The sequence below is a fragment of the Macaca fascicularis genome, chromosome 6, assembly GCF_037993035.2.
Source record: "Macaca fascicularis isolate 582-1 chromosome 6, T2T-MFA8v1.1".
In the NCBI taxonomy this organism is placed as follows: domain Eukaryota; kingdom Metazoa; phylum Chordata; class Mammalia; order Primates; family Cercopithecidae; genus Macaca; species Macaca fascicularis.
In genome coordinates this window covers 147753732-147774567 of record NC_088380.1, presented here as the reverse complement: position 1 = coordinate 147774567, position 20836 = coordinate 147753732, and the positions used below count along the sequence as shown (strand labels likewise).

The 20836-nt window shown below is 43.4% G+C and overlaps 1 protein-coding gene and 1 long non-coding RNA gene across 3 annotated transcripts in view; both read left to right on the top strand.

Moving 5' to 3' along the window:
• Nucleotides 1-1513: 1513 nt before the first annotated feature.
• On the top strand, nt 1514-6055 carry SLC25A2 (solute carrier family 25 member 2). The gene has a single exon (XM_005558047.5). It carries the CDS (start codon nt 4278-4280, stop codon nt 5181-5183), a length of 906 nt encoding a protein of 301 aa, XP_005558104.1. The 5' UTR covers nt 1514-4277; the 3' UTR covers nt 5184-6055.
• A 146-nt stretch (nt 6056-6201) lies between these two features.
• LOC141407077 (uncharacterized) overlaps nt 6202-20836 on the top strand; it is a 41193-nt gene continuing 26558 nt past the window's right edge. For both annotated transcript variants that reach the window (XR_012414182.1, XR_012414183.1), the window contains exon 1: nt 6202-8501. This is a non-coding gene — a long non-coding RNA (uncharacterized lncRNA). The remainder of the gene's footprint in view (nt 8502-20836) is intronic.

Below are 20836 nucleotides of genomic sequence, written 5' to 3'. Positions count from 1 at the left end.
GCAAGTAGTTATGCCAAAGAGAGACAAACCCACTTGATAGAGCCTTGTAAGAGGCAAAATTTTTGCAAGCAGAAGATTCCAGGGAAGGTGGGAAGGTGTAGGGTTAGAGATGTGAGATTCATTAAAGTCTGTGTTCAGAGTTGTTGGGTGTCCAGGATCTCTATCCCACTCTATGAAGCCAGATAACTCTTTCCAGCCCACAGAAGATGGAAATGTTATTTTCTTGATAAATTGAACCAAAGAAGGCCCAAACTCAGAGAAAGTAGGCACAGTATCAAATAAAGAAAAAATTATGTGAAAGTCTATATATTTACTCCAGGTGTGCCACCCCTCTTCCCCTGTCTTGTTCTCTTTAAATCAGTATCTAGGTTTATAACCTACCTCTCCCCCACCACACCCTACACACACGGAGTCAAGATTGGTAGAGCATTCTCTGGAGAAACTACGTGGTCCCAGAGAAAAGAACTGCAACTGCTGACATTTGGGCATTTCCCAAAGAAAAGCCCAGGTTACTATTTACCACAGTGAACACTACCTGGTGACAAATTATTCATGCACAATTTGCTTTTCAGTACCTCATTAAAAAAAATTTTTTTTTTAAATTTTCTCAGAGACCTTTGTTCTGAAGTACCTCACTTTTAATTGACAATCCAGGATAATTAGACAAGAAAAGTTTTCTAAATGAAAGAGAGAATGCTTTCAGCATACTTTCTTCCCCCCAGATTTTGTTTTTACTACCCATGGCCGACTACGGCTTGGAATGTAAGCCTGGAGAGAATTCATTCCAATGCTGGGATTATAAACATCTGGGAGGAAAAAGTGTGTCCTGACAGTGGTGTCCTCACTAATGTCCAAAAAACATCTTGCCTTGAAAGCTAGACATGTCATGTATATCCTGAACTTCTACTTCTTTTTAAATTTAATTTCATTTTAGATTCAAGGAGGACACGTGCAGGTTTGTTTCATGGGTATGTTGTGTAATGCTGAGGTCTGGGCTTCTAGTGAACCTATCACCCAAATAGTGAACATAGTACCCAACAGGTAGCTTTTCAACCCTCAATCCCTCCCACCCTCCCCACTTTTGGAGTTCCCAGTGTCTGTTACTCCCATCTTTATGTCTTTGTGTACCCATTGTTTAGCTCCCACTTATATAAGTGAGAACATGCAGTATTTGATTTTCTGGTTCTAAGATATTTCACTTAGAATAACAGCCTCCAGCTCCATCCATGTTGTGAAGGACAAGATTACATTCTTTTTCATGGCTGCATAGTATTCCATGGCATACATATACCACATTTATACAATCAACTATTGACAAACACTTATGTTGATTCTGTGACTTTCTTATTATGAATAGTGCTGCCATAAACATATGAGTGTAGATGTTTTCTGTTTTTTGTTTGTTTGTTTGTTTGTTTTTTGAGACGGGGTCTTGTTTTGCTACCTAGGCTGGATCATAATTCACTGCAGCCTCTACCTCCTCAGCTCAGTCAATCTTCCCATCTCAGCCTCCTGTGTAGCTGCCACTACAGGTTCATGCCACCATGCACAGCTACTTTTTGTATTTTTTTTTTGTAGAGATGGCATTTTGCCATGTTGTCCAGGCTGGTCTGGAGCTCCTGGGCTCAAGTGATCCACCTGGCTTGGGCTCCCAAAATTCTGAGATTACAGGTGTGAGTCACTGTCCCCGGCACAGGTGTCTTTTTGATAAAATGATTTCTTTTCCTTTGGGTAGATATCCAATAGGGGATTGCTGGGTGGAATGGGTGTTCTATTTTTAGTTCTTTGAGAAATCTCCATACTGCTTTCCATAGGGGTTGAACTATTTTACTTTCCCACCAACAGTGTATAAGCGACAGATTTCTACTTCTGCATGAGGCTGTGTGGGTCCTCAAAGAGAACCTCAAAACTCAGAAAGCACAGTGCTGAGCCACCCAGCTTTTTTCTGTCAAGTTTCTTAGCAATGCAGTATATAAATACTATCCATTTTCCAAGTTGATTTTATAGTGCTGTGTTCCACCTTCAGAAATGATAAGGACTTCTCGTTCCACCAGTTCCCAGGGCTGCAACCCCAGATCCTTGGGGATGTTGCCATGTGATAGCATTTCTCCAGCTCCGCAGGAAAGCAGTAGCACATCTCCAGGGCTAAGGACTCCCACAGTGCCCTACCCCTCTCCGCATCCCCCAGAAAAGTGAGGAGCATGGGCAGCTCACTGAGGGTTTTCTGATCAAAAGCAGTCACTGTGTCTCATGTAGCAACCCTCAAATTGTTTTGTTACTGGAAAGGGGTCCCAATCCAGACCCAAGAGATGGTTCTTGGATCTCTGCAAGAAATAATTTGGGGCAAGTTCATAAAGTGAAAGCAAGTTTATTAGAGAAGTAAAGAAGCAAAAGAATGGCTACTCCATAGGCACAGCAGCAGCCTGGGCGACTTGACTAAGGATACTTATAGTTGTTTATTGAACATAAACTAAACAAGAGGTGGTTTATTCATGAGGTTTCTGGGAAAGGGGTCCAAAGTTACCGGAAATGAGGATTTCTCCCCCTTTTTAGACCATATAGGGTCACTTCCTGTTGTTGCCATGGCATCTGTAAGTGGTCACGGTGTTGGTGGGCATGTCTTTTAGCATGCTAATGCATTATAATTGGCGTATAATGAGCAGTAAGGACGACCAGAGGTCACTTATTACGCCATCTTGATTCTGGTGGGATTTGGCTGGCTTCTTTACTGAAAACTGTTTTATCAGCAAGGTCTTTGTGACCCATATCTTGTGCCGGCTTTCTATCTCATCCTGTGACTTAGAATGCCTATCTTCCTGGGAATGCAGTCCAGTAGGTCTCGGCCTTATTTTACTCAGTCCCTAGTCAAGATGGGGTTGCTCTGGTTCCAGCGCCTCTGATAGTTTGTCTTCTCTGCTTTATTTTTTGTAGGCTGGGGCAGGGGTCTCATTTTGCTGCCCAAGCTAGTCTTGAACTCCTAGGCTCAAATGATCTTCCCTCCACAGCCTCTCCAAGTGTTGGGATCACAGGCATGAGCCACTGCACCTGGCCTGTTTTATCTACTTTAAAGCAGTTTTTCTGTAGATTGACCTTCTGAATTCAGGCTCCATTCAAGTGAGGGCATCTTCTTTTCAGTTTGTTTGGTTTTGTTTTTTGCATGGTAGGAAGCGTGGGACAGGCTGGGTGCGGTGGTTCATGCTTGTAATCCCCAGCACTTTGGTAGGCCAGTGGGTAGATTGCTTGAGCTCAGGAGTTCGAGACTAGCCTGGGCAACATGGCGAACCCTGTCTGTGGAATACAAATTTAGCCAGATGTGGTGGCTTGCAGGTCTGGAGACTAGAAAGTCTGTAGTCCTTCTAGTCTCAGCTACTCAGGAGGCTGAGATGAGAGGATCTTTTGATCCCGGGAGATTGGGGCTGCAGTGAGCTGGGATAGCGCCACTGAACTCCAGCCTAGGCGACGGAGTGAGACCCTGACTCAAAAACAGAAAAGAAAAGAAGCAGGGCTGGCTGATTAGGACAGTATTTCTTTTGCCGCCAGTCGAACAGTGGCGTCTAGAGTTTCTGGCCATAATTGCAAGAATTTATCGAAAAGCTTTAAATGTTTTCTTGGTTTTGGTTTTGTTTTGAGACGGAGTCTCGCTCTGTTGCCCACCCTGGAGTGCAGTGGCAAATTACAGCTCACTGCAGCATCGACCTCCGTGGTTCAAGTGATCCTCGCCTCATTCTCCTGGATAATTGGGACCACAGGCGCGTGCCATCGTGCCTGGGTTTTTTTCTTTGTTGTTTGTTTTTGTAGATATGGAGCCTTGCCATATTGCCCAGCCTGGTCTCGATCTTCTGGGTTCAAGCGATCCTAACACCTCCATCTCCCAAAGTGCTGGGATACAGGAGTGAGCCACTGCGCCCAGTCGCAGTACACCAAAAGTATTTATTCGGTCAGCGTCCCCCGCCTGCGGGCGCAGGGATGGCGGGTCCAGGCTGGAGGCGGCTGGGGGCCCCGCCAGTGAGCCAGGAGCCGCAGGAACGCTAGTGAGCCGCGCGCGGGGCCGGCAGCTGGGGGTTATTTCAGTGCGCGGGGAGAGGGCGGCCCGCGGCCTAGCGTGGGGTTAAGCGGCCTCCCCCGCACTGGGGTGAGAGCCCAGAACAGGCAGCAGAGCCACCCCCCAACCCCCAACCCCAATCCCCGCGCTCGCTGCGGGCTGGACGTGAAAAGACGGTCCCATGCTCTGGGGAGTTAGTTGCCTTCCATTGGTACCTTCAGATGAGTGAGCGAACATGAAGTCCAGTCCTGGCATCCAAGCCGCCATCGACCTCACAGCGGGGGCCGCAGGGGGGACAGCGTGTGTACTGACCGGGCAGCCCTTCGACACAATAAAAGTGAAGATGCAGACGTTCCCCGACCTGTACAAGGGCCTCACCGACTGCTTCCTGAAGACGTACACCCAAGTGGGTCTCAGGGGCTTCTACAAGGGCACTGGCCCGGCACTTATGGCCTACGTTGCTGAAAACTCGGTCCTCTTCATGTGCTACGGGTTCTGCCAGCAGTTTGTCAGGAAAGTGGCTGGAATGGACAAGCAGGCAAAGCTGAGTGATCTCCAGACTGCAACCGCGGGGTCCTTCGCCTCTGCATTTGCTGCGCTGGCTCTCTGCCCCACTGAGCTTGTGAAGTGCCGGCTACAGACCATGTATGAAATGGAGATGTCAGGGAAGATAGCAAAAAGCCATAATACAATTTGGTCTGTCGTGAAGGGTATCCTTAAAAAGGATGGCCCCTTGGGCTTCTACCATGGACTCTCGAGTACTCTACTTCAAGAAGTACCGGGTTATTTCTTTTACTTTGGTGGCTATGAACTGAGCCGATCGTTTTTCGCATCAGGGAGATCAAAAGATGAACTAGGCCCTGTCCATTTGATGTTAAGTGGTGGAGTTGCTGGAATTTGCCTCTGGCTTGTCGTGTTCCCAGTGGATTGTATTAAATCCAGAATTCAAGTTCTTTCCATGTATGGAAAACAGGCAGGATTTATTGGTACTCTCTTAAGTGTTGTGAGAAATGAAGGAATAGTAGCCTTATATTCTGGACTGAAAGCTACTATGATTCGAGCAATCCCTGCCAATGGGGCACTGTTTGTGGCCTATGAATACAGCAGGAAGATGATGATGAGCCAGTTGGAAGCATACTGAAGTGTCTTGGTGAACCTGGATCTGAGTCTGTGAGTTTGAGTACTACAGTTCATCACAGGTTTCAACAGAATACAAGACCAATGCTGAATTTTGACTTCATGGGAATTTTGGTTCTATCTTCCCTTCTTCTACCCTAAATCTTAACTTTATGAAAGGGCCTCTATTTTACATCATATAATTTCTGCCCATAATTGTATTGAAATAGGAAAGTTGCTGCTCTTGCACTTGCTGGAATGTACAGGATGGGCTGGTTGGCCCTATGTACCTAATCCGAAAAACTAAATATCACGCTGTCAGGGCCTTTGCATAAAGCCATTTTTGTGTACGTGCAGTTTGGATGATTCTATGTCATGAGTGAAACAATTTGGTTCTATGTATAATCTTAAATATTACCCCCCCCCCAAACACAGAATTGACCATATTTTGTAAAGATAGGTATGAATGATTGCTTAGGATCTCTTTTTTTTTTTGGGAGATGGAGTCTCACTCTGTCACCCAGGCTGGAGTGCTGTGGCGTGATCTCGGCTCACTGCAACCTCCGCCTCCCTGGTTCAAGCGATTCTCCTGCCTCAGCCCCCTGAGTAGCTGGGATTACAGATGCCCTCCACCACACTTGGCTAATTTTTGTATTTTTAGTAGGGATGGGGTTTCACCGTGTTGGCCAGGCTGGTCTCGAACTCCTGACCTCAGGTGATCCACCCACCTCAGCCTCCCAAAGTGCTGGGATTATAGGCATGAGACACTGCGCCTGGCCAGGATCTCTTTTAAAGTCTACTTAACATGTGCACTTCATTAGGCGGTTCAAGTTTGGAAAAGTCTTCCTTTGGTGCTTGAAAACCAAAATACTCATCTCTTTCTCTCTCTCTGTCTGTCTGTCTGTCTCTCTCCATATATATATACACTTGGTTTTTTTTTTTTGAGATGGAGTCTCATTCTTATTGCCCAGGCTGGAGTGCAGTGGCGCGATCTCGGCTCACTGCAACCTCCACCGCCTGGGTTCAAGTGATTCTTCTACCTCAGCCTTCCAAGTAGCTGGGACTACAGGTGTACACCACCACGCCTGGCTAACTTTTGTGTTTTTAGTAGAGATGGCCATGTTGGCCAGGCTCATCATGAACTTCTGACCTCAGGTGATCCACCCGCCTTGACCTCCCAAAATTCTGGGATTACAGGTGTGAGCCACGGCACCTGGCCTCATCTATGTTTTTAAGAGGAGAAGGTACCTGCATACTGGTGTGGCTTTGACATTCTTGAGTTAAAAGTTTCAGAGTAAGCATTGTGGATTTTCCCAAGAAACAATACCCTTAAAATAGTGCTCTCCATTTTCAAAGTGGGATTATATTCTGCGTTCTGCCTATATGGTTAGGAATGGTCTAGAGTATCGTCAGGCCTTGGGGAATCCACACAGCCTTCCTGCGCCAGCTTCCTTTCTCCCCCTCAAAGGAGCTGGGCTTTCGTTTAAGGAAGGAGCTGGGCACCTATACTTTGATGAAGACCCACGTGGCTGATAACAGTTCTTAGCTTCCAGTCTCTGGGTCCTGGCCTGGGTAGGATGCAAGGGTGTTCTATTGGCCCATTTAGAGACTGTTGATTCATTTTGGGTCACTCACTGTCCTTTCTGCCTCCATCAGCCAGAAACCTTCCTGGGGAACAGAAAGTGACTAAGCTAAGAGAAGGTTTTGTTCCCTGTTTGCTAACAATACTTGTGGGTAAAAGTCATCTACTCTCAGGTAGAACTAGACAGAACTTAGTGCTTTCACTCCACAGTGAGACATGTTAGGGACAACCTTTTTTGAAGTTTACCTTGGGGTCCATAATACCTTCCCATGCCTTTACAGTGCTAGAGTCTTCTAAATTTGGTACTGGCCATCAGTAAATTTTAATGATAACTGTGTATGGGGTGTGACTAAGCAGTGAAACATAAGAAAAGTAATTTTATTGAACTAGGTACCATATGTATATATGTGTACACTGTCAAAACCCCTCCAAAACAAAGAACCACTCCTCACCCCAAAACATAGATCATCTATCTGATCCCCACAGACTTGGAGATAAGCAACTATTCTTTGGCCATGTCATTCTTGTCACCACTAAAGTAAGCCCCACCATTCTGTGTTGCTCCAAGACCACCAGCAGGGTCTCTTTCAGTAACGAGTTTTCTTAAGCAGCCTCTAAAGCTGAAAAGGCTACCAGTCTTAATAATAGTCTGTACCATGTGTGTTTATCACTTGACACAGTGTAATTCCTGTGGGAAACTTTGTTTCCTTAAGCTTTTTGCTATCTATGAAGTCTCTGTGGTAACTCTAGCCTTAGTATCAGAAGCAAGATGGTCAGGGAAATGACATACTGACCAGTAAGGGCTGCTGCGGACATTTAGGGGAGGGAAGGCTCAGTGTCAGGCCTGGTGTGCTCCAGAGCTATGGCTGATCTTCTATTTATTTACTTTTACTTTAAAAGAAAATCATATTTATACTTTAAAGTTATTTATAGATTTAAGTTATATATTCCATACTTAAATGGTCAGTAGCTATGGAGTGGTGCTTCATTGGAGCAGGGCTATATTAAATAGAAAATGGGACTGGCGTTTAATAGGAAGTGGATCATTTCAGAGTCCACCGTCCCCCTGCCTGGCACCCATGAGCTAGTCTAAGTTGGCTTTGTTGTCAGCATACCTTCTTACATGTCATCCATTAAAGATTTAACTCAATACCTTCAACAAAAATAGTATGTGGCAAGTAAGAATGGTGGGAGTGAGGAATAGAAATCTAAGTCAGAAGAATTTTTTTCGTGTCCTGTTCGCTTAATTCAGGGTTCAATATTTGGGTACAACTTGTATCATTTCAGATCTCGAAGCAAAAATATAGTAATTTGAAATACTGTGTTTAAAGACATTTGAGGGTTCTATCACTAAATTGTTTATCTACATAATACTTATTTAACTCACACTATTTACAATGTATTGTATTGAACTCTGGCTATTCAGACGCTAATGGTATCTGGTTTCTGTCTTCAAGGATCTGACAGTCTAGATGTTTGTTCTATAGTTAGAAGAGTGATATTTTAAACTAAAATTTAGAAGAAAAAAGTGGAATCCAAATTTTATATATTGTGTGTGTGTAATCAGTGATGGAATCTCTGAATTTAAGGAACTGTCCCTTTCTCTTTTTTTTGTTGTTTGTTTGTTTGTTTTGAGATGGAGTCTCACTCTTGTCACCCAGGCTGGAGCGCAGTGGCATGATCTCGACTCACTGCAACCTCCGCCCCCACCGGTGCTCAAGCAATTCTCCTGCCTCAGCCTCCCTAGTATTAATCCCTAAGGTAAGCTACCTAAGGCAAGCTGTAATCCCTGGGATTACAGGCATGTGCCACCATGCCCGGCTAATTTTTGTATTTTTAATAGAGACACGAGTTTCACCATGTTGGCAGTCTGGTCTCAAACTCCTGACCTCATGTGATTCGCCCACCTCAGCCTCCCAAAGTGCTGGGATTGTCCCCTTCTCTTAATTGTGTTTTTGTATTGTGGCTTTTTGTATTCTTTAAATTAGTGCCATGATATTTGTTTCTAAGATTTAAATTGATCAAATCATTTTTGTGATGCCTAGCCTTATTTTTTTTCTTCACTTCCACATAGCATAATTTGTCCCTTAATTTTGAAAAATCTTTTCTGTAATTTATTACACCTTTTGGTCTATTGTCAAGGCCAAAGGGTCTGTATCTTGTATTGCTGAAAGATATTGTAGTTAGAAATTCTTTCTGTGTCCTAACATTCACTGGATGCTAAGCTGTAGTAGTTAAGTACATGTGATATCTCGGAAGGATCATATCTGGCAATGGAGTATCAAACCTGCTCATTTTCATCATGATCTTGTTGCTGAACTCAGAAGAAATGTAGATTCTCTTTCTTCTGGTCCAGACCTCTAAGGAGGGTGATAATTATTTCCAGGATGTTGTTGTGTGCCTGAAACTACTGGAGATTTTTGCTCAAGACCAGAAATTATCCCTCTGTCCAGGGCCTGCATTTCCAACTTGAGCAGCTCCTCAACTTTGAAATCCCTGTTTTCAAAGTCTGTAATTCTCTACTCTCTCTGATCTCTCTAGATTCATGTGAAATAGGCCAGATGTCTTCTATGAGATTCATTTATTCATGTGAAATAGGCCAGAAGTCTTCCCTGAGATCCATTTTAGAAAGCAAATTATTTCAGTGTTGAAACTGAAAGGAGTTATTTAGCTTGCCTTAGATAGACAGCAAGGGAAGGGTCCCTGGAGTGCGCCCAGCCCATGGGTCAGTGTCTTATCCCCACATAACATAAAAAGGAGCCTGGGAAAAAATTCAAGCTGCAGGCACTGATAAGGAACTAGCACAGGGTATTGTGCCTGGAGACATGCCCACAGCTGCACAGATAGAAAAACCTCCGGCCCATTTGGATAAAAACTTGCACAGACCTCCAGCCCACTCAGATAAGAGAACAAGGCCTCCAAGCAAATAAAAACTTACATAGACCTCCAGCTCACTCAGATAAGGGAACAAGGCCTGGCATAGAAATGCCTTTGTCCTTTGTATAGTCAGCGGGCTCCCAGGAAAAAGTTTCTTCTCCTTTTGTGGGCAGGGGCACAGTGGGCTCCAGTGGGTTCTGGTGGGCACTTTCCTTTCTTTTTTGGACTGTAAGTCTGGGCTCTATGAATCATAACTTCAGCCCCTGGTTGTTCCTGACCCAAGGTCCCGGCCAACCTTTCTGGTTGGTGTCAAGTCAAGCTGAGTCACATGTTCTCCAAGACAGCCCTGGGACTAAGCACATTCCTTCCTCTTCCCAGCCGCTAAAAACCCTGGACCCCAGCCTCACACGGGGCACCCCATTTAGGCCCCCCTCTCTGCTGACAGAGAACTTTCTTGTTTCATTTATTAAACTTTTGCTCTGACCTTACCTTTGTGCCTTCTTGGAGGTAGGACAAAGAACTCTGGGTGTTATCTCAGATAACGAGAGACTGTTACATCTTGGTGCATTGCTGAGACTACAACAAAACTTTCATCAGGGTCTGTGGCCTGCCTTCTGAGCTCCACTGTCTACACTGTTTTTGGCTTCCTCCTAATGCCAGCGCTTAAATACAGACTTCTTGTTAATGATGTTTAAAAGCTGGACTGCTATCTTCTTGTTTCCCCAGCCTCTTCAAGGTTGGTAGCATCACCACTCTATTCCTTACATGAGGCTTAGTAGATTTTTCAAAACCAGTTCAGGCTGGCTTTAGTTTGCATGTTAAGAAGAAAAAATATCACAAGTGGGTAAGTAGCTTTGTAGACCATTGATGTCTCTTAACAATCATGCACATTCTGCATGTGAAAATAATGTCCCTAGAAAGGGCATTACTAGTTTTCTTCCACTGCGAAGCCAGATAATTATGTATATAGCAAGTATTTCTACTGCAGCCTGAAGAAGTTTCACTGGGTCCTCCTCAACAACCTGGTCTCTCAGCAGACATGAACTAGGTCATCTCTCTACAGATCTTCTTTAATCATTGATTTACAAACAGATCTTTTGTGCATTTGGAAGAAGTATGCTTTCCTGACTTTGGAGAAATGGTGCACTCACCTCTTTCCTTTAATGTGGGTCTACTAGTGACAAAGACTCTTCATTTTTGTCTTAAATTGTCTTTATTTCACTTTCATTCTTTTAGATTAATTTTTTCTAGTTTTGTATAGTGAGCCAAGATCATGCCATTGGACTCCAGGCTAGGTGACAGAGTGAGACCCTGTCTCAAAAAAAAAAAGTTCAATTTTTCCTAATTTCTTTTGTTTTTGGGGTCATATATATATAAAACATAAAATTTGCCATTTTAATCACTTTTAAGTGTACTATTGAGTGACATTAATTACATTCGCAGTGTTGTGCAACCATCACCACTACCTATTCCCAAACATTTTCACCACCCCATCAGAAATTTGGTACCCATTAAGCAATAATTCCCCATTCCCCCTTCATCCCATCCCTGGTAATCTCTAATCTGCTTCCTGTCTCTTTGAATTAGCCTCTTTTAGACATTTCATATAAATAGAATCATACGATATCTTTTTGTGTTTGGCTTATTTCGCTTGGCATAATGTTTTTGTTTTGATTAGATAATCAGTTACATGATTCAAACAACTATATAAAACTTACTCTGAGAAGTCCTACTCCCACCCCACCCACATTACCCCTTTACACTTCATTTCCTATAGATAATTTTTTAGTTTTTATCATGGTAGTGTTCGTTGTTGTTGTTGTTTTGTGGTTTGTTCTTGAGACAGAGTCTTGCTCTGTCACCCAGGCCAGAGCGCAGTGGTGTGAACTTGGCTCACTGCAACCTCTGCTTCCTGGGTTCAAGTGATTCTCAGGCCTCAGCCTCCTAAGTAGCTGGGATTACAGCCCCATACAACCACACTCAGATAATTTTTTGTATTTTTAATAGAGATGGGGTCTTGTTATGTTGGCCAGGCTGGTCTTGAACTCCTGGCCTCAAGAGATTTGCCCACCTCAGTCACCCAAAGTGCTGGGATTGCAGGTGTGAGCCACTGCGCCCAGCTATCATGATAGTGTTTTTATGCACAAATATGCAAATATGAATATATGTTCTATGTCTCCTTTTGTAACAGAAAATGTAGCTATTGGCCAGGCGCGGTGGCTCACACCTGTAATCCCAGCACTTTGGGAGGTTGAGGCGGGTGGATCACTAGGTCAGGAGATCGAGACAATCCTGGCTAACACGGTGAAACCCCGTCTCTATGAAAAATGTAAAAAATTAGCCGGGCGTAGTGGCGGGGGCCTGTAGTCCCAGTTACTCGGGAGGCTGAGGCAGGAGAATGGTGTGAACCCGGGAGGCAGAGCTTGCAGTGAACCGAGATCGCGCCACTGTACTCCAGCCTGGGTGACAGAGCAAGACTCCGTCTCAAAAAAAAAAAAAAAAAAGAAAAAAGAAAAGAAAAAGAAAATGTAGCTATTTTAGCCTGAGTCCTCCCAAAAGCAGAGTAGAAAACAAGGCGCTAGGCCAGGTGCAATGGCTCTCACCTATAATCCTAGCACTTTGGGAGGCTGAGGCAGATGGATTGCTTGAGCCCAGGAGTTCAAGACCAGCCTGAGCAAGATGGCAAAACCCCGTCTCTACAAAATAGAAAAACAATTAGCCTACAATCCTAGCTACTTGGGAGGCTGAGATAGGAGGATTGTTTCAGCCTGGGGAGATTGAGGCTACAGTGGGTCATGACTGTGCTACTGCACACCAGCCTGGGCGACAGAGTGAGACCCTGTCTCAAAAAAGAAAAAATGTGTCAAAGGGCTTTTATACCACTAATATATTAGGAAGTGCAATCCTAGGAAACAAATGAGGGGCCGTGAGAGTGAAGCCAGAAAGGAGGAAGAGCCAATTTGAGGGTGCATTATTGAATTGGCTGTTATTAATTGCAACTGATTTCTTAAATCCAGTTCTCCAAGAAGTCATATATATTGTGTCTGAGGGGAGCTAGTTGGAGGAGTGGCGATGGGGGAAAATTTATTTTTTCCTCCCTCCCTCTGGTCAAAGTTTCAGCACACAGACATGAACTACCCCATACTTCTGAATTGTGTCTATGTGGGTGCTGAGCGAGGTTCCATGGCATCCTGTCAAATTGGTTTCAACAGGAAAGCCTTTGGGTGACAGCCAAATGACATGTGACATAGTTATGAGGGAAAAAGTACTATTAAGGTTGCACCTATATGAAGTCTGTGCCCGCACACAGCTGGCTTCCAGTAGCCATATCTGGAACACAAGATGGGCAAGGCTGACATCATCTGAAATAGAGCATAAGAAGTACCTGCTACAGTCCATTCACTGTACCACTATAAGCCTGCTCATATTCTCCGTTGTATCCAGCTTCCATGCTATTATTCAATATGGGGCCTCCATTTGTGTATGCGTGCGCGTGTACGTGCATGTGTGTGTGTGGAAGAGAGAGAGACACACACACACACAGAGACAGATGAGAGAGAGAGAGAGAGAGAGAGAGAGAGAGAGAGAATATGCCCTCACTTCTTATCTGACAGCAGAGGAGTAAGTCCTTTAAGGTATAACCAAGTACAATTTCTGAAGAGACTTAAGAGTTAGTGAAACAAGCTACAGTTCCTTCTGGACCTGCTTGGAGATGAGACATTTACCTCTGAGGAGTTTAAGAGCTTAATGCCTTGTCTTTGTCATGGTTGCTGCAGTTGCTCATTTACCATTGACACTGGCAATGGAAACACCAAGAGATACCCTAGTGAATCTCCTGAATTCCAGACATATCATTTACTGAACGAATTATGTTGGAGCAACCCAAACTTCTCATGGTAGTCAGAGTCACTTACCACCATAATCACATTAGCTGTTTTTTGGCTTGTTTGTCCACTGGTATGAACAGCTTAACATGACCAGGCAGTAACCAGCTTCAAATTCAACTGAAATGCAGCAGAGCCTAGAGACTCCATGGATGAGAAGCAAAAATGCAATCAGATCACTGGAAGCATTGGTGGGAGGAGTTAATCCTATTCCACCACTTGGTTCACGGACTCATGTATTCTAGCTACTTGGGATGGTATTGTTGGTTCAGCTCCTATTCTACATTTTAGAGGACAGCATCCCAATCTTTTAGAGTGATCTCCAAAGCTAGTGCCTTAGTGAAGATTTTTAATAGACCCTGCCTTGATTTATTGGCTCACTGTTTGATGGTGGTGGGAGGTAAAGGCATCCATTGTAAAATTTGTGAATCTCTTGGTCATGTATCCGATGTCCTATATCTATCTGTTTAATTTGCCACAAATGGATCCCTCAGTCTAAGGCCGGGTTTACAGGATACCTTGTTGATACATCATTCTGTAAGCCTTTGAATAATATTGCTGTCAGAAGAACTGTAAAGAGAAGGAAAAAAACCCCACCACTTTCTAGAGTAGGTGTCAATACCAGTAAGGATGAATTACTGCCCTATCCAGAGTGAGCGGAGTCTGATAAAATCAACTTGCCATTAAGTGGCAGGCTGGTTTCCTCAATGAATGATACTGAAGACTCAGCATTCTTCTGCTGGCATTCAGAAGGGGTAATATTCTGCAAAGGAAGAGCTCAAATAATTAAGATAAAAAGAAATGAAAAACAAAAAAAACCCAGAAGGGGTAATAGATCAGCCATGGTGAGAGGGAGCCCCTGCTGCTATCCTCATACAAAACCTCCATCTACCCCCATGGCCTCCCTGCTTACCACCTCATTGCCCCAGTAGTGGGATGACTGAAGAAAGAGGCTGACTGATATCTACAGAGCAAGTCATTCAATTCACTTGGTTGTTGAAGACCTCTCCTATGGTAGAATTATCTTGTGAGCATTAACGTGAGATGCAAAGATTTTTTATGCTGTTTTTTGGTCCACTTCCTAATCCTTCCATATACATTTTCTGCAGTTTTCTTGTCTCTAATATAATAATTGTGTATCCTCCAGATGCTAGACCAGCCAGCCAATCCCTTTGCGACTGCTCAGCTATCTACATATAGCCATACGTCAGACCACTTCTCTTTTCATTAAAAATGAATGACCAAGTATACTTCTTACAGCTCTGCTTACATAGAAAGTTTTCCTTTACCACTGTCCTTTAGGGTCCCCCTTAAGTAACTTAGCATTTAAGCATTTTTGGCTTGCAGCAACATATGTACCAAGCACCTGTAAACTGGGACCAATATCTTTTCTCCTCTGTCAGTTGGTCATAGGGAATTTTCCAGTGAAAATATAGGTATGAATTGTGAATTGCTTTGGTACAGTAGAGGTTGTGAAACAGGCGTCTACGTCATGTGTTTATGAAATTCCTTCTGGACTTGCTTGGAGCTAATCCTGAATTTACTATTTCTCTTATACAAAGGGTTTCTCTTATGCCTATCTAACCTTACGATTTAGTGAATCTGATGATACAAAGTTCTTGTTGGCAGCTCTGGTGGCATAATCATTTGGTGTCTGACATAGTTTGGACATTTGTCCCCACCAAAATCTCTTGTTGAATTGTAATTTCTGATGTTGGAGATGGGGCCTGGTGGGAGGTGTTTGGATCATGGGGGTGGATCCTTAATGGCTTACTGCTGTCCTCGCAGTAGTGAGTTCTTGCGAGATCTGGTTGTTTAAAATCTGGCACCTTCTTCACTCTCTGTCTTTCTCCTGCTCTTGCTATATGATGTGCAAGATCCCTCTTCACCTTCTGCCATGAGTAAAAGCTCCCTGAGGCCTCCCCAGAAACCAAGCAGATCCTGGCACCATGATTGTATAACCTGTAGAATCATGAACCAATTAAACCTCTTTTCTTTGTAAATTACCCAGTCTCAGGTATTTCTTTTATTTCTATTTCAAGCAGTGCAAGAACAAGCTAACAGTGTCCCATTGTCATCTACTCAGTCTCTAATAGGGCTAAGGAGCATGATAGTATCTATTCATAAGCACTGAGAAATTACCTACTGTAGAAGGCATGGATCTACACCATTTGGATTTACTGTCTATACCACTGAAAGATGTGCACTTTAGCTTTCCTGCTGTGCCATGCCAGAAACTCCACACAGCATTGTTATCCATCATGGGCATTACTAGCAACATCAGAGTGGCTGGATTGTGTCAGACGGCTGGTATGATAGCCTGGACCTCTTACTCCAGAACCTCAAACCTGATAGCATTTTGAGTTCCAGATGTGGTATATGTTACCTCCAAAATCCAAAGAGGCTGTGCCTCTTTCTTAATGGTAAGAAATGCAGGTGATAATAACTTATATTTTATCTCAGAGGGCATTTCTTTGCATGCCCAGGAACCCTAGAATCATCACTGATATGACAGTCATCTGAATATTCATAGGGTTAATATTTTACTCTTTGACATGCTAGACCATCTAGGGTCCTTGCTACTTACTACTCACTAGATCCAATTAGAATGATGTCATCTATGCAGTGATCTAGCATTATGTTCTATAGAATGTTCAATGTTGAAATATTTGTGGAGTACGTTATGAAAGAAAGCAAGAGAGTTAACATAGCTTTGTAATAAGACAGTTGGAATGTGTTCTGTTTTCTTGTTATGAGAAGATGAACTGCTTTTGATTTTATTCCCTGGTGCAATTTAAGACAAGTGCATTCACCAGAAAAATAGCCACCTACCAAGTTGCCAAAGTTACATTGATCTACTCCAATGAAGATACCACATCTGGCATGACAGCTGCAATTGGAGCTACCGTTTGGTTAAGTAAGTATATTTCAGTCCTTGTCATCACTACAATCTATCTAGTTTTTGCAGAGGGTGAGCAAATGAATTAAATGGGAATTTGATGAGGACTATCACCTCTGTGCGCTTTAAGCCTCAGGAGGTAGTGTTAATCTCTAAAAATCCTCCTAGAATGCTGCATTACTTATGATTTACTATCTTGGCTAGAGAAAGGGAAATTTCAGGGTTTCCACTATAATGTGTCTTACTCTCTTGTTTGTCAGAGAATAAATAAAAAGGTTTGGCGTCAGATGTTCCCAAGACCCCAGGTTTGGTAATTTTCTAAGACTCACAAAACTCAGCATGTACTCACACTCATGGCTATGACTTGTTAAAGTAAAGGGATACAAGGCAAACTCAGCAAGGGGAAAAGGTGTATCACATAAAGTCTGGAGGAAACTAGGTATAAAATTCCAAGAATCCTCTCCCATTAGAGTCACACAGAATATGATTAAATCCTCCAGCATCAAATTGCAACAACAGGTGTAAAGTGTTACCTACCAGGGAAGCTTGCCTAAACCTAGGAATCCAGGGTTTTTATTGGGGACTGGTCATGTGGGCATCTTCTGCCTAGTAGGTAGCAAAATCCCAGACTCCCAGAAGGAAAGCAGGTGTTCAGCATAAGCCACGTTGTTTGTATATACAGTTTAGGCACAGCAAACCACCTATATCAGTTATGAAATGATGCAGACACTCTCAAAATCCAAGTCACAAATGAAAGCCAAGGGCGTACCTTGTAAGCAGGCCTTTCCAAGGCTTAGTAGTCTCAGGTCTGTTATGTTAACTCTTTTCTTCCACCCACTTGGTCATTGTCCAAGGCATCTTTACAAAAAGATTATTATCAATAGGATCCCACATGGCAGGGTGAGATCAGCCTACAGTATTGGCCTCAGTAATGTCCTCCATGGCTTCTAGATTTGGCCAATTAAAACAAATCCAGGGGCCAGGCATAGTGGCTCACGCCTGTAATCCCAGCACTTTGGGAGGCCAAGGTGAGTGGATCACCTGAGATGAGGAGTTCAAGACTAGCCTGACCAACATGGTAAAACCCTGTCTCTACTAAATACAAAAAGTTAGCCGGGTTTGGTGGTACATGCCGGTAATCCCAGCTACTCGGGAGGCTGAGGCAGGAGAATCACTTGAACCTGGGAGGCAGAAGTTGCAGTGAGCCAAGATTGTGCCATTGCACTCCAGCGTGGGCAACAAGAGTGAAACTCTGTCTCAAAAAAACAAAACAAAATGAAAAATCCCATTAACCATAAAGGTCTATCTTAGGAAGCCAGGTGTCTTTCTCCTTCAGTTTTTGCATTAACCATTTTTTTTTTCTTTTAATCTGGCCCAAGACATCAACTCGGGCACAGCACAACTCTGACCAGTAAGTTAAAGTTAATCTGAATGCCTTGTAGGGCTGAGACAGTGTCATGATAGTCAGGGTACCCACAAAAGAAATATAAGCCCAGAGGGCACACACAGTACCCCTGGAAACAAAGAGTTTACACCCTGCTTAGGACACCCCAAGCAGGACATACATTAGTCAGGCAATAAGGTTAAGAAGACCTCTAACGTAACCTTCCACTGTGGGCCCTCCTGCTCCAGGATTCTCAGTGCAGTCCAAATAACACAGGTCAGTCCTTAGATTCATAAGGACTCCCTGAGGCAGTCAGTTCCAAACGGTTTTGTTCATGCATAATATCAGTTCATCCATCTCATAAGTGCGGGCGACATCTGGAAGTGTTCCTCTGCCATCTCATAGTCATCTGTGACCATAGGCTCAGCAATGTGTTTGAATTCAGAGTGCTCACAGCAGCTTGGAAAGCCAGCATGGAGAGTTCTCCTTCAAGAAGGGGGAAAAGCTTCCAGGAGCAGTTCTGAAAGACAAAAATCATTAAACCCTACCCTCTCCCTGTGCCTCCCCAGGTGCTGGGTGTGTTTTCTCCATTGTTACAAAATCAGTGTGTCCCGTTCAGAATTATAACTTTATATTTTCAATCATCTCCTACTCTCACTAGGGTCTTTCATCCAGAAGGGTTATAGGCAAGAGGGAAAAAAGCATTTTCACAGAAAAACATTTTTACACAACTTAAGCAGAAAGCCACATCATGGTAAGGAATTGGTCACAATGACCCTGAATTGTCTAAGATTTTTCAAATTGAGTTTACACAGCCTCTTATCCCTTTAGTCACAGTCTTTTATCCAGTGGCCAGCCTACCATCCCAGAGAAGAGCAATTCCTTTTTGGGGATGCTGCATTTAACAATCAAATTGTCTTAATATTCCAGCAAAAAGTGAGGGAAGTAGATTCAGGCTGTAAGTCAATTGTTGCAAGTTGCAACCAATCCAGAAATCTAAACACAAATCTACAGCAGTGGGACTTTCTCCAGAGGAGGTCCAGAGTTAGATTTGTCAGGAATGGAAAGAAGGGTTACAGTCACTGTGATGTGCCCAGTCCTAAACTGCAGTTAGGAATGCAACTAGTCTCTGTATATCTCTCTGTATCAGAAACATAGAGCCAATCACCACCTCAATTTTAGAGGGTTCCATCAGAGAATAACCCCTTTCCCATGAGCATCTGACCACCATAGATGGTCCAGCCAGTATTTATGATGTTTTCATTGTTTAAGGCCCCACAAAGAGGTATCTTAAATCTGCAACAGTTGCAGAATCTGTGTTCTGTTTATTGAGCCCATGCCTGCTTTCAGTTTAGCACAGCTCATTCTGAGCCTGAAATGGTCCATTAGAAGATAGTCAGATTTCAGCTTAGAGTCAGGTCCAGGCAATTAAGATATGTGAATTCAGGATTCCAAAAAGTCAGTAGGAAGGGATGGTGAGAGCACTCTCAAAATCCCAGTTCCCAGATGACAGCCAAGAGCCAACCTTGTAAGAAGAGCTTTCTAAGGATTGCAGTATTAGGCCTACTGTGTTGGCTATTTTCTGCACTAGTGTTTTGTTTTTGTTTTTGTTTTTTGAGATGGAGTTTTGCTCTTGTTGCCCAGCCTGGAGTGCAATGGTGCATCTCAGCCCACCGCAACCTCCGCCTCCTGGGTTCAAGCTATTCTCCTGCCTCAGCCTCCCGAGTAGCTGGGATTACAGGCATGCGCCACCATGCCTGCCTAATTTTGTATTTTTAGTAGAGACGGGGTTTCTCCATGTTGGTCAGGCTGGTCTCAAACTCCTGACCTTAGGTGATCCACAGCCTCGGCCTCCCAAAGTGCTGGAATTACAGGCGTAAGCCACTGCGCCCGGCTGCACTAGCTTTTTCTAGCTAATATCTGCCCCAATTATATGCTTACAGGCCTGAGAAATAACCACTTGGTAGGTCTGTTGACCCTTTGGATCCACTGTGAGATAAATTTGGGCCCAAATTCCATGCATCTCTTGATATCTATAAGCCTCCACTGTAATTGGAGGACCATGATGGTGTTTTAGGACACCTTGGATTAGAGGCAGCTCAAGAACTATATGTAGCCTTCATTGAGAAGTCTGGATAATCCACTTTCCCAAGTGTGGTTGGTTGCCCAGGCATACGGCTGCAGATCTCTGATAGAAAGGACAGAAGGGAGCATCAGGAGTCTATAGTTGCAGGGACATTTTCCTTCCTCAAAGGGAGTCAGCTTCCCCTTCAAACAATGGGGTCTGGTGTGGTGATCTGACTTAGATCTAACAACAGTGTGAGGAACTGTGGTATAGTTTGGATGTTTATCCTCTGCAAATCTCATTGAAATTTGATCCCCAGTGTTGGAGGTGGGACCTACTGGGAGGTGTTTGGAGCATGGGGTGGATCTCTCATAAATAGATTAGTGCCCTCCCTTGAGGGAGGGTGGGAGTTCTTACTCTATTCGTTTTGGAGAGAGCTGGTTGTTAAAAGAAGTCCCTGGCCCTCCTGCCTGCTTTCTCATCGTGTGATCTCCGCACACAATGGCTCCCCTTCACCTTTCACCATGAGTGGAAGAAGCCTGAGGCCCTTATCAAAAGCAAAACTCAATAGCGTAAGGCTCTAATTTCTCTCCACACTGATTTGTATATCTCTCAGTTGGATATATATAAATTTGATGTATATAGTATATAGCATAATATATATGTTACATAAGTTTGAAGAGAATTCATATATATTCATATATAGACAATATATAGAATTCATATATATATTCAGTCCCATTCAAAGTCCTTATTTCTTTTTTAGAACTTGACAAGATGATTCTAAAATTAATATAGAAATGTAAAAATGCAGGAATAGCAAAGACTCATGACAGCATTATTCATAACAGCTAAAAATTGGAAACAATCCTCATATCCTTTAATTTTAGAATATAAACTTAAATATAAATTTAAATTCAATTTAAAATAATTTGTTATTTTTATGCAGCAGAGAAAGAGAGCAAAGTTGAGTTACACACAGCAACA

Excerpts from the sequence above, each read along its gene's own strand:
- SLC25A2 (XM_005558047.5), top strand. The coding sequence starts at position 4,278 with ATGAAGTCCAGTCCTGGCATCCAAGCCGCCATCGACCTCACAGCGGGG.